Below are 15,225 nucleotides of genomic sequence, written 5' to 3' on the forward strand. Positions count from 1 at the left end.
GGTAGCTGTGAGTTCTAGGCAATAACCATGTTGGATAATTTGTCTCACCCACTTGTCTGATGTGATGTTTTCCAGACAGGTAGGAACTGTGATAGACGTCCCCCGACCGGTGTTATGTGGTCTGGGGGAAGTTGTATTAAGTCACTGTTTTGGGGTTGGGGAGTTGCGGTTGTTATTATTTCCGCGGGCTCTACCCTTGTTGTTGTTAACTCTTTAACTACCTCTTGAATTACCCTTGGGTGACGTAGGTGTAAAAGAGGTGGATTGCTGATTTGTTCCTGTATTTTTTGAGCCTCCTCTATAGGTGGATCTACGAAAGGAACCCCTTTGTGTTGGCTGTTGTAATGCTCCCATTGACTTAGCCGTTTCTGTATCCTTCTTCATCTTTTCTAAGGTCTCATCTGTGCTTGAGCCAAAAAGTGTTTTCTGATCAAAGGGTTGGTTCAATAAAGATGTTTGTACTTCTTGTTTGAACCCTGAGACTCTAAGCCATGCATGTCTCCTTAACATGACACTGGTGTTGATGGATCTTGCTGCAGTGTCTGCCGCGTCTAGGGCGCACTTAATGGAAGTGTTAGTTATTATCTTTCCTTCCTGTATTAGCTGATCTGCTCTCTTCTGATGTTCTTTGGGGAGATGTGTGATGAGTTTTTCTAACTCATCATAATGTGCCCTGTCATAACGTGCAAGTAGCGCTTGTGTATTGGCTATACGCCAGCTATTTGCTGCTTGTGATGCTACTCTTTTGCCTGATGCATCTATTAATTTTGACTCTTTATCGGGTGGAGGGGCCTCTCCTGTAGATAATGAGTTCGCTCTCTTACGAGCGTTTGAAACTACAAGCGAGTCCAGAGGTACCTGTCCTTTGATAAATATTGGATCCTTTGGAGCCGCCTTATATTTTTTATCAATTCTTGGGGTTAACACCCTAGCCCTCACTGGGTCTTTGAATATTTCTGCTGTGTGACTGAGAAGACCCTTCAGCATAGGTAGAGTACCTGATGTTCTTTGTGCAGTAGGTAGTGTCTCTAATAGGAAATCCTCTACCTGAGGTTCTGTATGTAGATCTACCTTATGGTATTTTGCTGCCCTATTAATGAGCTGTACGAACCCTGTGTTATCATCAGGTGGTGAAGGCTTTGAGGGATATAACTCTGGGTTGTTGTCATCATCTGACCCTGCGTCATAATTTTCCCATGGGTCATCCTCATCTGGGATAGTGTCATCATCCCCTTGAGGTTCTCCCTCCCCTGTGTCACTGTCTACATCTGACTGAGGTGTAGATGGTCTTGGTGTAGAAGGTGGAGGAATATTTGGCATAGTGTGAGGAATAGGAGAAGAGGGTGTGACTTTAGGTCGAGGAGAAGTAGGAGGAGTTGTATTTGTCCCCAGTGGTCTCTTTTTAGAAGGAAGAGTTTTGTCTTTTAACTGTTCATTCTTCCTCTTCTTCGTCACTACTTTGCCATTTTGTGGATCTATAAACAAAATCTTTTGTTTGGGATCTGTTTGCTGCTCCTGTGTCGGTACTGAAGCCTTTGGTTCCGAAAGGTGCTTTTGTTTTCGATCGTCAATGTTCGGTGTTTTCGGCACCAAGTGTTAGCTCAATTCCGATTTTTTCGGTGTCGAGTGAGTCTTCGACGTCGAATCATGTTTTTGTTTCGACATGGAGTGTTTCGATGCCGAGCTTTCCCTTGCATGAAGCTTCGGTGTCGAAGTCGATGTCGACCGCTTCTCGGATCCGACATGGTGGGAGACCGAGAGTTTCGGTTTCAGTTTCGGTTTCGTTGCCGGGCCCGAAGGCGGGGCGTCGGAAACTTTTTTCTGCGGTTTGACCGGGCTCGAAGGCGGGGTCGTTACCACACGAGGTCGGTTTTTTGGTAAGGGGACGTCGTCACTCACGGTTTGTTGCACGTCGAGTTCTTCGACATCCGACTCGTCCCCTTCCGACCCCGACTGATCTTCATGATCTTCTTCTTCATCGAGGTGCTGGTCTTCGAACAGCTCCGGGATCGCCTCCGACTGCATTCTGGAAACCTCGTGTCTTCGAGCTCGACGGTTTCTAATCGTCGACTTGGAGGAGAATGCTGCGCAGGCTTCGCAGTCCCTGGATTCGTGTTTAGGCGATAGGCAGAGGTTGCACACCTCGTGTAGGTCCTTGTGTGGGAACTTAGCACCACACGTTGGACATTTTTTAAATGGAGCCCTTTCCTTGGACTCCGGGCTTGACCACGTCGAGAAAGGCCTCCTGTTCGTCGACGTGGATCAAAGTTTTTCTTCGATGTTGGAGTCGAAACGCGTCGGAATGGAAATGAAATCGCGTTCGATAACAATACCGTCGAATTGGAAAGGGAATACGCGCCGATAAATCACTTCTTTCCGAAGTCGATCTGGAGCGTCTCAATCCTCATCCGAACCCGATGGCGGAAAAAAACAATCTAAGGATGGAGCAGATGCCCATGCGCACTACCAACCAAAGGTGGAGTCACCAAGCTACAAAAGACTCTCCAAGAGAAAAACAAACTGCAATCATCCGAGCCCAACACCAGATGGCGATCTATTCATAGTGTACCATCTGCAGCCCATATGCCTAGAACTTACTGTTCCATGTGAGCTACGCAAAGCATGATGGACATTAAACCTCAAAGTCGGAGAGTTGATGCCGACGAGGCTGAGACAGACTGAGGCACAGGTAAGTCACATAGGTTACGGTCACAGCTAGGTGGCCTCAGGTTTGTTGTATTATTTTGTTTTAATAAACACTGCAAAAGTTGCTTACTCACGGCTGCTGTGACGACGGAGGCAACAAGTCTGTCACATAGCCCCAGCGGCACCATATCACACAAAGCACACGCACTGGTGCCACCAGCATTACTGAGCTGAGCTGGGGCAGTTCTGCTGAACTTTAGTTATGGGAGCACATTCATAAATAGCATAAGCAGAAAGTACTCAAAGCCATCTACAGAACCCCTCAGCAGGCACTTATTTCTAGTTCTGTGCAGCGAGCGAGACCAGCATGACAATAACACCGGTGTGATTAGCACAGACACACGACTGGATTAGGAATGCTTGTCCCACCTACTGCGAGCCCGGCAGGCCCCAACAAATGGAAAAGCCCGGGCATATATGCTAAGATCTGGACTCCAGCTGCACCGTGCACTGCAGTGATCTAGATTGCTCATGCTAGCTAAAAGTGAAAGCAGCAGTGAAAGGGGAGATTGTTGGGAGGCTGATGAGATAAATAAATAATGGTAAGGCAGCAGCCAAAGCAGAGGATGAAGCTAATAAAACGACGAGGAACCCTCGCCAGGCAAAGTCATAGAGAGGCGGGTGGGGAGTGGAGGCCAGCAGAGTGACGCGATCTGTGGTGGGGGAGGGGAGGGAATTGAAGCGCGAAGAAGCGCGGAGATAGGCACGCAAGGCTTAATGAGCCTTGACAGAAACCCACATGGCGGCTGCACGCGTGCACGCGCGCGCAAGCTTGAGGCCAGCAAAAGCCTCTGGTAGCACTTTGAAAACCCCTTAATAAAAATCGAGCAAGCCTTAATAAAAATCGAGCAAGCAGCGCATGCGCTGCTCTAGGCTCGACCTAAAAAGGAGAAAACAATCAAGAAAATACCAAACGCAGCAGAGCACTGTACGAGGTCAAATGTAATGATAAAGATTTGTTGCAATTATTTAAAAAAAAGTTAAGATCTGTGGAATTTCAGTTAGGCAACAGAAACATATCACTTAACTCCCAATGTTGTCACTTAAGCATCCTTAAAACAAGCTGGTTCGTATCAACAATACTTCAAAAGAGGCTGATGGTGGTGTAAAGGAGACAGGTCACAATTAGACCGCAAAAAAGGAAAGAAGAGAAATTCAACAAATGAGAAACTTCCATTTATATAGACTAGTTAGATAACATACCTTCATTCTGAAGCATTTTGACACACACTGGCAATTCCCACTGTTCTTTGTAGTTAATGCCGTGGTTATTTAACATGGTAAATAAAGACTGGGCAGTTAAAGCTACTTGTGGACGGTATTTTAATGCAAGTTTTTCGGCATTTGGATCAGAGCGAATATCCTGGAAACCAAAAAAAAGAAGAAATTCTGTCAGCATGTAGTGGTACAATGATAGAGACTTCTTTACCTAGAAATGTAAATCCTGCGTACAAAATGGCCCCATAAGCCTCAACCAGAAGCTTTTCAGTTTAATTGTATCATCAGTAATGTTAAGTGACTCGTACGCCTCACATAACTGCCAGTATTAAGATGATGAATCTGCAGGAAGACTTGGATGTTCTGAACCTATCTGCTCTGCTTGCACAATCGAGATACACTGGGGATGCCCTACAAGTTCAAACATCAGTACACAGAATGAGCGTTCGTGTACATCCATGTGAGTCCCAACACGTTGGAACTTTGACTCAACCAACGGACTTCCGTGACACTAGGGACTTCGAGTCCCATTATCACCGGCTGGGGGAGGCAGAGCCTGACCTCTACACTGTATAGAACGGCCCTATATTCAGCAGAGCGGAACGCACGCGGGCCCGGCTGAGGCCAAGGGCAGGCCCTTCTCTGTCAATCATCGGCCAGGCCGGTCCTTCCCTCATGGATGTTGCACCTGAGATCTTAATCTGTTTGACAGTAAGTGACCCCTCTTGGCTTTTAATACTTTGATGTAGGGTGGGATGTGGTTTCGGCGCCAACCAAGATGGTGGCCGGATCCCGGAGCCTCGTGCCAGCACTCCGATCGCAGCTTTTTAGGTCGAGCCTAAGCAATCCCGTAGGGATGGTGGGCGAGATTATAGTAAGGCTTTCGAAAAGTCTACCCAAACTGCGGATCGCGTACAGTTCATGTGAGCCAGGCGCGTGCACATCGCCAGCCACATCCCACACCATTTGTCTGAGCCTCGGCATCAGACTTCAAAGGAAGCCGCTCCCCCGCACCCCTCCGTGCAATGCCAGAGCTTGTTTTGCTGAGCAGCGCTGCCTCACTGAAGTGTCTAAGCCGCTCCCCCGCCCGCCACCCTTTGCCGCTCCCCCGCCCCCCCACCACGCAATGCAGAGAGCTTGTCGGGTCCAAAACCTTAAAATTACCCTCCGATGCAGTTTTGCGCCTTGACACCCATAGCATCCTAATAGGCACCTAATATCACCCCTTCAAACATTTTCCGACCGATCGAGGTACCCCGGCATTCTAACATCACAATGAACAATTTCGGAGAAATAAACAATTGTTGCATTTAAATAAAATCAATCACGGCGTTAAGAAAAGCAATAAAGAAGTGAGTGGGGAGTAAGTTTGTCAATTTACAATCATAAGTAAATGTATAAGCTTCGTGCTGGACCTTAATTAATGCATGCTTATTAGTTCGGCTCTGTTCCAAAACACGATCTGTTCTTTATCGGTTGTGGTGAAGCGATAGCAGACATGTGCAGAGGGGCCTTGACTCCACTATCTTCCCCGTGGCTACCAAATTGTCCACTGTGATTCTTTGTGGGGTACAAGTACCACTTTGTTGCATGTTCTCGGCGAATACGTAGTTTGAGGAGATACAGACTTTTTTTGCAGTTTTGTATAGCGCAAACTCGACTCCAAGGTATCAGAGTGCTTTGCATGAGTACAAGTTGCATTACAGAGGGACACAGTATATATATTTTTTTAAGGCATGGGCAGATTTGCAGAGAATCACAGGCTCGAACCTTGTTCCCCAGCTTCAAACTTGGCTGCTCTGATCGTTAAGCCACATCCTCTTGGGCATCAAACCCCTTGAACATGCAGCGGCGCCCACCCTGTTATCCTGGCCAGACTTTAGACAGATACCACATGACCCTGTTTCTTAAAGCAATTCGGCTCTGTTCCAAAACACAATCTTTTCTTTATTGGTTGTGGTGAAGCGATAGCAGACATGCGCAGAGGGCACTTGACTCCACTAATTTTCCTGTGACTACCAAATTGTCCACCATGATTCTTTGTGTGGTTACCAGTACCACTTTGTTGCGTGTTCTCCGCAAATAAGTAGTTTGATGAGATGCAGACTTTTTTTTGTAATTTTGTATAGAGCGAACACGACTCCAAGGTAATATTTGCCTCCTAGTACATTATTCCCATTTTCCCCTCCCCCTTGCACCCTTCTCCCCTCTGCCGTGCACCCTTCTCACACTCCCCTTGCAGCCTTCTCAACCTCCCCTTGCACCCTTCTACTCTCTGCCTAGCACCCTTCTCCCCCTTGCACCCTTCTCTACCTTGAACCCTTCTCGCCCTCTGCCTTGCACCCTTCTCGCCCTCCCCTTGCACCCTTCTCCCCCTCGTACCCGTACCCACATCTGCCTTGCACCCTTTTCTGCCTTGCACTTTTCTCCCCTCTGCCTTGCACCCTTCTCTCCACTGCCTTGCACCCTTCTCTCCTCTGCCTTGCACCCTTCTCTCCTCTGCCTTGCACCCTTCTCTCCTCTGCCTTGCACCCTTCTCTCCTCTGCCTTGCACCCTTCTCTCCTCTGCCTTGCACCCTTCTCCCCTCTGCCTTGCACCCTTCTCCCCTTCCCCCTTGCACTGTTCTCCCCCTCCGACTTGCACACTTCTCTACCTTGCACCCTTCTCGCCCTCTGCCTTGCACTCTTCTCGCCCTCTGCTTTGCACCCTTCTCAGCCTCTCCCTTGCACCGTTCTTGGCCTCCCCCTTGCACCCTTCTCCACCTTGCACCCTTCTCCACCTCCGCCTTGTTGTGGTATGTTGTCAAGACTTAGCCCCTCCACACTATCTATCTATCTATCTATCTATATCTATCTATCTATCTATCTATCTATCTATCTATCTATCTATCTATCTATCTATCTATCTCCCTCACTCTATCTATCTATCTATCACCCTCACTCTATCTATCGCCCTCACTCTATCTATAACCCTCACTCTATCTGTCTATCTATCGCCCTCACTATCTATTTATCTATCTATCTATCTATCTATCTATCTATCTATCTATCTATCTATCTATCTATCTATCGCCCTCACTCAATCTATCTATCGCCCTCACTCAATCTATCTATCGCCCTCACTCAATCTATCTATCGCCCTCACTCAATCTATCTATCGCCCTCACTCAATCTATCTATCGCCCTCACTCTATCGCCATCACTCTATCTATCTATCGCCATCACTCTATCTATCGCCCTCACTACATCTATCTATCGCCCTCACTCTATCTATCTATCACCCTCACTTTATCTATCTATCGCCCTCACTCTATCTATCGCCCTCACTCTATCTATAACCCTCACTCTATCTGTCTATCTATCGCCCTCACTATCTATTTATCTATCTATCTATCTATCTATCTATCTATCTATCTATCTAGCCCTCACTCAATCTATCTATCGCCCTCACTCAATCTATCTATCGCCCTCACTCAATCTATCTATCGCCCTCACTCAATCTATCTATCGCCCTCACTCAATCTATCTATCGCCCTCACTCTATCGCCATCACTCTATCTATCTATCGCCATCACTCTATCTATCGCCCTCACTATATCTATCTATCGCCCTCACTCTATCTATCTATCACCCTCACTTTATCTATCTATCGCCCTCACTCTATCTATCGCCCTCCCTCTATCTATCGCCCTCCCTCTATCTATCGCCCTTCCTCTATCTATCGCCCTCACTTTATCTCTCGCCCTCACTCTATCTCTCGCCCTCACTCTATCTATCGCCCTCACTCTATCTATCGCCCTCACTCTATCTATAACCCTCACTCTATCTGTCTATCTATCGCCCTCACTATCTATTTATCTATCTATCTATCTATCTATCTATCTATCTATCTATCTATCTATCTATCTATCGCCCTCACTCAATCTATCTATCGCCCTCACTCAATCTATCTATCGCCCTCACTCAATCTATCTATCGCCCTCACTCAATCTATCTATCGCCCTCACTCAATCTATCTATCGCCCTCACTCTATCGCCATCACTCTATCTATCTATCGCCATCACTCTATCTATCGCCCTCACTACATCTATCTATCGCCCTCACTCTATCTATCTATCACCCTCACTTTATCTATCTATCGCCCTCACTCTATCTATCGCCCTCACTCTATCTATAACCCTCACTCTATCTGTCTATCTATCGCCCTCACTATCTATTTATCTATCTATCTATCTATCTATCTATCTATCTATCTATCGCCCTCACTCAATCTATCTATCGCCCTCACTCAATCTATCTATCGCCCTCACTCAATCTATCTATCGCCCTCACTCAATCTATCTATCGCCCTCACTCAATCTATCTATCGCCCTCACTCTATCGCCATCACTCTATCTATCTATCGCCATCACTCTATCTATCGCCCTCACTATATCTATCTATCGCCCTCACTCTATCTATCTATCACCCTCACTTTATCTATCTATCGCCCTCACTCTATCTATCGCCCTCCCTCTATCTATCGCCCTCCCTCTATCTATCGCCCTTCCTCTATCTATCGCCCTCACTTTATCTCTCGCCCTCACTCTATCTCTCGCCCTCACTCTATCTATCGCCCTCACTCTATCTATCGCCCTCACTCTATCTATCGCCCTTACTCTATCTATCGCCCTCACTCTATCTATCGCCCTCACTCTATCTATCTATCTATCTATCTATCTATCTATCTATCTATCTATCTATCTATCTATCTCCCTCACTCTATCTGTCTATTTATCGCCCTCACTCTGTCTATCTATCGCACTCAGTATCTATCGCCATATCTCTATCTACCTCTCTGTCTATCTATCGCCCTCACTCTATCATTCTATCGCCCTCCCTCTATCTATCGCCTCTATCTATCGCCCTCACTCTATCTATCGGATCACCACAGCATCACCCAGCACCACCACAGCATCACTCAGGGGCACCACAACATCACTGAATGCCACAGCATCCCTCGTCGCCTCCACATCACTCAGCGCCACCACAGCATCAATCTGTTCAACCATTCAACAACAACTGGTTCAAATATGTTCTCTCAATGTTTCAAGCTTTATTACAAATGTCACAAAAAGATGTTAATATTTCACTTCTGTTCTTGGAATTTCGTCACAATAAAGTACACTGAACATAATCTTCACAAAAGTTATTTACAAAAGTTTAAGCTATTGCCATTATAAATTACAATACCTTTTATTTAAGTATTAATTATTTAAAAAAATTAAAAGCCATTGTTATTTGTAATATCAATACATCTAAGTCACGTAAATACAACACATATTGCATTACAAATGCTATAGGTGTCACATTTGCAAAAGTTAAAACTATTGGCATTGTACATGACAAAGCTATTAATTTCGCTATTTTCAAAACAAACACATAAATAACAAATTTGTCATTTACAATACCAATAGCTCAAACTTTCCTAATGCGAGACCTATTGCATTGCAAATGCTTGTTTACCACTGGAGGGAGCCTTCATTCCTCGCCATTAATGTAGGTGTGCCCTCTAACAAAAACGGGCAGCATTTGAGCTTGGATTATGTAGTTTCTGCCTCCGTTTTCCGCATAATTCTACCCATGACCGTTCTTCCTCACAACGGCCTCCATTTTTGCTTTGATGCACTTCAACGCTGTATATACTTAAGGATTACCCAGACATGCCTAATTTATGCGTTTTTTTTCAAACAGTTTTTTTTTCCTGTGCCGGACACTGATGTTGGGCAAGTGACTTTTCTCCTACTTCCCTGCTTTTTTGGACCCCTTTGAGGCATTTTAAGGGACTTGAAGCCACATGCATCAAAAGAAAAACCGGTCGCAAACGGGCAGATTCTCAGAATCTGCCCCATTGCGACCGGAATTTTTGCATTTGGGATGCATCATCCCAAATGCAAAAATCGCAATTTGAGTAATCTCTAAATTGCGATTACTTAAATTGCGATTGCATTTAAGGAATTGCAAATTGAGATTCCTTAAATGCAATTCATTAAAGTGAAAAAATCAGCGATTTCGATAATAGGGGGCGCAAATTACCATGAAGTTGAACTTCATGGTAATTTGCAAAAACTTAAAAAAGGCACTTTTGTGCATTTTTCAAAGTTTCATGTTGCGCACACACATGCCCTTAGGGCATGTGTGTGCAACATATGTGCACAGATCAATTTCAGGGGTTCAACAGGGTGTCCTTTTGACACCCTGGCACCTTGAAATTGTATTCTCAATTGGCTTAGATGGGGGCTTGGCTTGGACGGCAGAAGCTAATGGCTGCCTGATCGAGCCGTCGCGCCAAAACGGAGCTAGCAACTGGATTATATAAGCCAAGAACGGAGCTTTAAGAAACAGAAAGCTCATTTACCAGGATCGGAGCAGCTACAGATAGCGACCTATCCCAGTACTCAGGACGAACCAGGAGAGGAACCCTGCGCTATCCGAGAAGAGAGGTGGTGGTACGACGGTGTTCCTAAGATGGCGGCCGGCACCAGTATTAAACAACCTCCCCAAACAAGAGGGTACTGCGTGACATAAACGCGACTACCGGCGCCAAGAGGCGAAAAAGCGCAAGCACAGACGGAGGCAGGTACCGCACTTCCCATACCGGCCCAGCCCTACCGCCCTAAACCGACCCCACAGCATAGCAAAACAAGTAGACGGGAGAGGGGCATGGCAAAAACGGAACGGGTCCATGAGCACTCCAGCTCTACCGCGGCCACAGAATCGGCAGGTACCCTGCGCTCCCTCCAAAGAGGCAGCAGCCAAGACAGCCCGAAAACCGGGGGCAAACTCCCGGACAATATCACTTCTCCCCAACAGCGGTCCTACCCACAGACCGCCGCTACACCCTGCCGGGAACTGACGAAGAAATACAAAAAGCAAAATAAACGCTAGCGCTGCCCAGCCAGTGACCCCCTAAGAGGGAGATCGACCTCGCAGGGGGAACACTCTTGGAAGCCCAATATCAGCTCCCACAGCTAATACCCACAAACTAACTGTGGCGAACAAGATGGCGCCCGTAAACAGAAGCCCGAAGCCAGGAGCTGCCCTGAGGTCTGAGAAAACCCAGTAAACCCAGCATTGACCGTGCCTCACGATTAACAGTCTGTTCCACCTAGCCAACGACGAGACCCAGTGCACCTCCATCGAGCATCGCTGGCGCACACAAAAGCAGAGGGGGGAGGGCTATCTGCACGGAAGCCGCACGGGAAAGGCAACACGTACAATTGCCATACAGGATTGCAGGACGTGCAGAACTCGGATCACCACCCTGGGCACCGCTCACAAGCAAAACCGGGGCGTGTGTCGGGAGAAGAGAAGAAGAAAGAGTGGACGAGTTCAAAGAGTGAAGAGGGGGAACCGCGAGACCAAGACCCAGCACACAACGCCATGAGTCGCCCCTGTGGGGCGCAAAACCGGAGCAAAGAGTGCCTAACAAGGCTCCTAAACAGCAGGACGAACACCGGCTACAGACAGGACATCAACCTGTAACAGGGGGAGCAAGAGCTAAGCAGAGAGTACTGCAGTCTTCCCCGAGCCAAACCTACATTGTGGGGGACGTAGAGGCATATAACCTCAAGGAAATTAAAGTCCATCAACCCAGGCGGCACAGGGAAAAAGGTACCTACGCCACTAGACACCTGTTCCAGACGGCACGAACACAGTAAGAAACATGGCAGACAGAGAATCCAGACTACAGGCACAGCTACAGAAGAAGAGCAAGAGTGAACCACAGATATCGGAGTCCCCAATCAAGCAGAAGCCGGACATAAATAGCACGCTTGACACTATCCTAAAGAAAGTGGCGGAGGTGCATGACCTAGCGAAGTCCACGAAACTCACCACTGAATCTATACAACTGGAATTAGCTGCAGTCAGAGCTGATCTGAATACAGTAAATACCAGACTCGGAAAGGCGGAACCCCGTATCAGTTACACGGAAGACATAACTCAACGCACAAAAAAAGAGTTGAAAGAACTAAACAAAAAGACAGACTCCTTGCAAAGACTAACGGCTGAGATGGAAGACAAGAGCCGCAGGGGAAACATTCGGGTACTGGGCATCCCTGAAGGGGCCGAGGAAGACGCAGGATCATGTACCAGATTCCTGGAGGATCTTATCCCGAAGATCACAAACCTAAACTTCGACCGCCAATTTGAACTGGATAAAGCATTCAGAGTTCCAGCATCAAGAAAACTCATTAAAAAAAATTCACCGGACCCATTAACTGCAGGCCTCTGAGAGCTCAGCATACAGAGGAGATCTTCAGCTATGCCAGAAAGAACCACCAAATCATTTGGAAAGGGCACAAAATCATTCTGACACAAGACTACTCAAAGACAACAGTAGACACCAGAAAAGGATTTCTCGCACAAGGCCAACTGGTCAAAAATAGAGATATCCAAATCACTTTTGTCGCTCCCGCCAAATTTAAAATAACTGACAGGGGCAGAAGCTACTTCTTGACAGATCCACAGTAGCTACACCAATACCTGAAAAGGCCTCCTACCCTTAAGATGGACTTGTCAACGCATGGCACCGCCAAAAGAGGCCCATCTCCTGACCTCAACAGTGAGTGAGGACATAACTGAAAGCGAACTAAACCGCCGCAAGGCACACAGCCTAACTCGACCTCATCGGCACGATGCTACATCCAAAGTAACCAAAATAACCGGACCTACCTCAAAGAAGGAATAGTGATACGTACCAAACCTCAAAGAAGGAAAAGTGAACCGATGACGCCGACACTGAACAAACCTCTACCCAACCTAACAATCAAGTAAATCAAACGTCCCACCAGAAGTCTACCAAGGGGGGAGAGAAAGACAAGCAACTACTGCCCGATACGTCAACAGGACAAAACCTCAAAACGCACAGAGTATCCTTTACCAAGTATTAAAATAAACTCTTATGTAACTGGTTAAGCCCGTGGCTGTCACCTCAATAGGAGAGGCGGGCAGCCACCCGCTGCTATGCAACGTCTTAACCTGACAAACAATGTATAAAATAACGTTTTAAAAATAGCTACTGCAAGGACTCGCAGCAGACTTAGCTCCGGGAGGCGCAATGGCGATCCTGCCATCGCACCTTCCACAATCTAGATGCTGGGGGAGAGGGGAGGGAGCGGGAGGGAGCAGGGGCGGAGAATGGGGGGGGGGGCAGGCAGAGGGAGGCTAGTGACATGGGAGGGGGGAGGAATGGTAGGACTCTTCTATAACCTTATCTTTACATCTTCTTGGCTTTACTTATTCAAACTAAACTACCTCAGGAACCAGGCAGTGGAACAGTGCGATAGCTCCTTGAGGGTCGGGCACAGAAAATAGCCAATCCACCACCTAGACAATGGCTAGCAACAACTCTGGCGCGTTCGCGACAGACCTAAAAATAACCTCACTAAAGGTCAAGGGCCTGAACCACCCCATTAAGCGCAGGAAAATAGTAGACTATCTAGCCAAATCCAAGAGTGACATAGTCCTATTACAGGAAACAAAGCTCGAGGAAGAGAGCTACAAACTAGTTAGGGCAAAGTGGATAGCACAATCAGTGTGCTCCCCGGTGACCAGAAAGAGAGAAGGCGTCATGACCATCATCTCCAAAATCTCCAAACTCTCGATAAACTCACACTCACACGACTAGGAAGGTAGGCTTTTGATAACCAGCATCTCAAGAGGGAGTGAACAGCTGCACGTGGCAAACCTGCATGGCCCCAACTCAGATGATCAACCCTTCTGGAAAGAAGTAGCAGACTCCCTGGCCAAAGTTCCACAAAACGGACTACTGATAGTAGCAGGAGACATCAACATGCCCTTAGACCCACTGTTAGACAGACAATCCCTATGCCAATACCACCCCAACAACTCCAATGGTGCCCTCCATAGCATGTGCACGAAATTCAAACTCAAAGAAGCATGGCGACTGCTGCAACCAACCACAAGGGACTACACCTTCTACTCAAACCCACACAAATCACACACAAGAATAGACTACTTTCTAATATCAGGGGCCCACACGCACATGATAGAAGAGGCACTAATAGAACAGAGGCTAGTTTCAGACCACTCAGCAATCAGCCTGAAACTGGCTGGTACTCACAACGAGGCAAGGCCCCGTAGATGGAGGTTCAGAAGTAGCACCACCACAGACCCAGGCCACAGAAAAGAGATTACAGACGCCCTATCCGACTACGTGACCAAGAACGATAAATGCAAAGTTAACGTAGACACACTATGGGACGCGCTGAAAGCCACAATTTGGGGGAAGCTAATTGACATATCAGCCACACTACATAAAAAGGCGAATTCAAGGCTAACGTAACTGGAGGCAGAAATCAAAAAACTAGAACTTGAGTTTATAAGAGATAATCGAGATGACTCGACCCTCCACAGACTAACGACCACCAAATAAGAGTACAACCAAATCATTAGTGAAAGGGCCGGTCTCTGGTTCAACAGATGCAAAGCACTAAACCTATGTGAAGCCAAAAGAGCAGGGAAACTCCTGGCTTCATACCTGAAATATAAAAACAATCAGAGGGCCGTCACATCGATCACCGACACGGACAACAAAACATACACCAAACACAAAGATATCCTCAGATTCTTCAGATCATTTTACTCAGACCTGTACAGGAATGACAAGCAGTTAGACAAAGATGCATGCCAAAAATATCTAGAAAGACTAGGTTTACCGAAACTCGACAGTACGGACAGCACGAATCTGGGATTAGACATCAATGCTACAGAGATAGAAATGGCTGTCAGGTCCCTAAGATAGAACAAAGCCCCCGGCCCAGACGGATACACAGCAGACTTTTACAAATCCTTCCTCCCGCAACTCACCCCACTCATGAAAAGAGTCTTCAATCACGCAATAGACACAGGGAAAATACCAGCATCCATGACAGGAGCTACCATAACTGTAATACCCAAAGAAGGCAAGGACCCCCAACTACCGAAAAACTATAGGCCAATCTCCCTTATCAACGTAGATTGCAAAATTTATGCAAAGATCCTAGCAGCGAGATTGAACAAGATACTGCCCAAATTGATAAGCAACACTCAGGTGGGCTTCATGAAAGGCAGAATGGCCAGTGACAACACACGCCTCCTATGCCATGTTCTAGAACAAGCCTCGAAGAGTCTCCTCCAAACAGTTACCATTGCACTAGACGCGGAGAAAGCCTTCGATAAAGTTTAATGGGCTTTCCTAGAACAATGCATGAACAAATTTAACCTAGGAGAAGGATACATAGAGATGACAATGGCCC

The 15,225-nt window shown here is 46.8% G+C and overlaps 1 protein-coding gene across 1 annotated transcript in view; it reads right to left on the reverse strand.

Moving 5' to 3' along the window:
- The window catches only part of ICE2 (interactor of little elongation complex ELL subunit 2), an 823,034-nt gene that overhangs the window by 442,381 nt on the left and 365,428 nt on the right, over positions 1 to 15,225 (reverse strand). The window contains exon 7 of the mRNA XM_086955805.1: positions 3,910 to 4,069. Coding sequence (XP_086811931.1) covers positions 3,910 to 4,069 — 160 coding nt within the window. The remainder of the gene's footprint in view (positions 1 to 3,909; positions 4,070 to 15,225) is intronic.

This window comes from Lissotriton vulgaris, chromosome 2_1, assembly GCF_964263255.1.
Source record: "Lissotriton vulgaris chromosome 2_1, aLisVul1.2, whole genome shotgun sequence".
Classification (NCBI taxonomy): Eukaryota; Metazoa; Chordata; class Amphibia; order Caudata; family Salamandridae; genus Lissotriton; species Lissotriton vulgaris.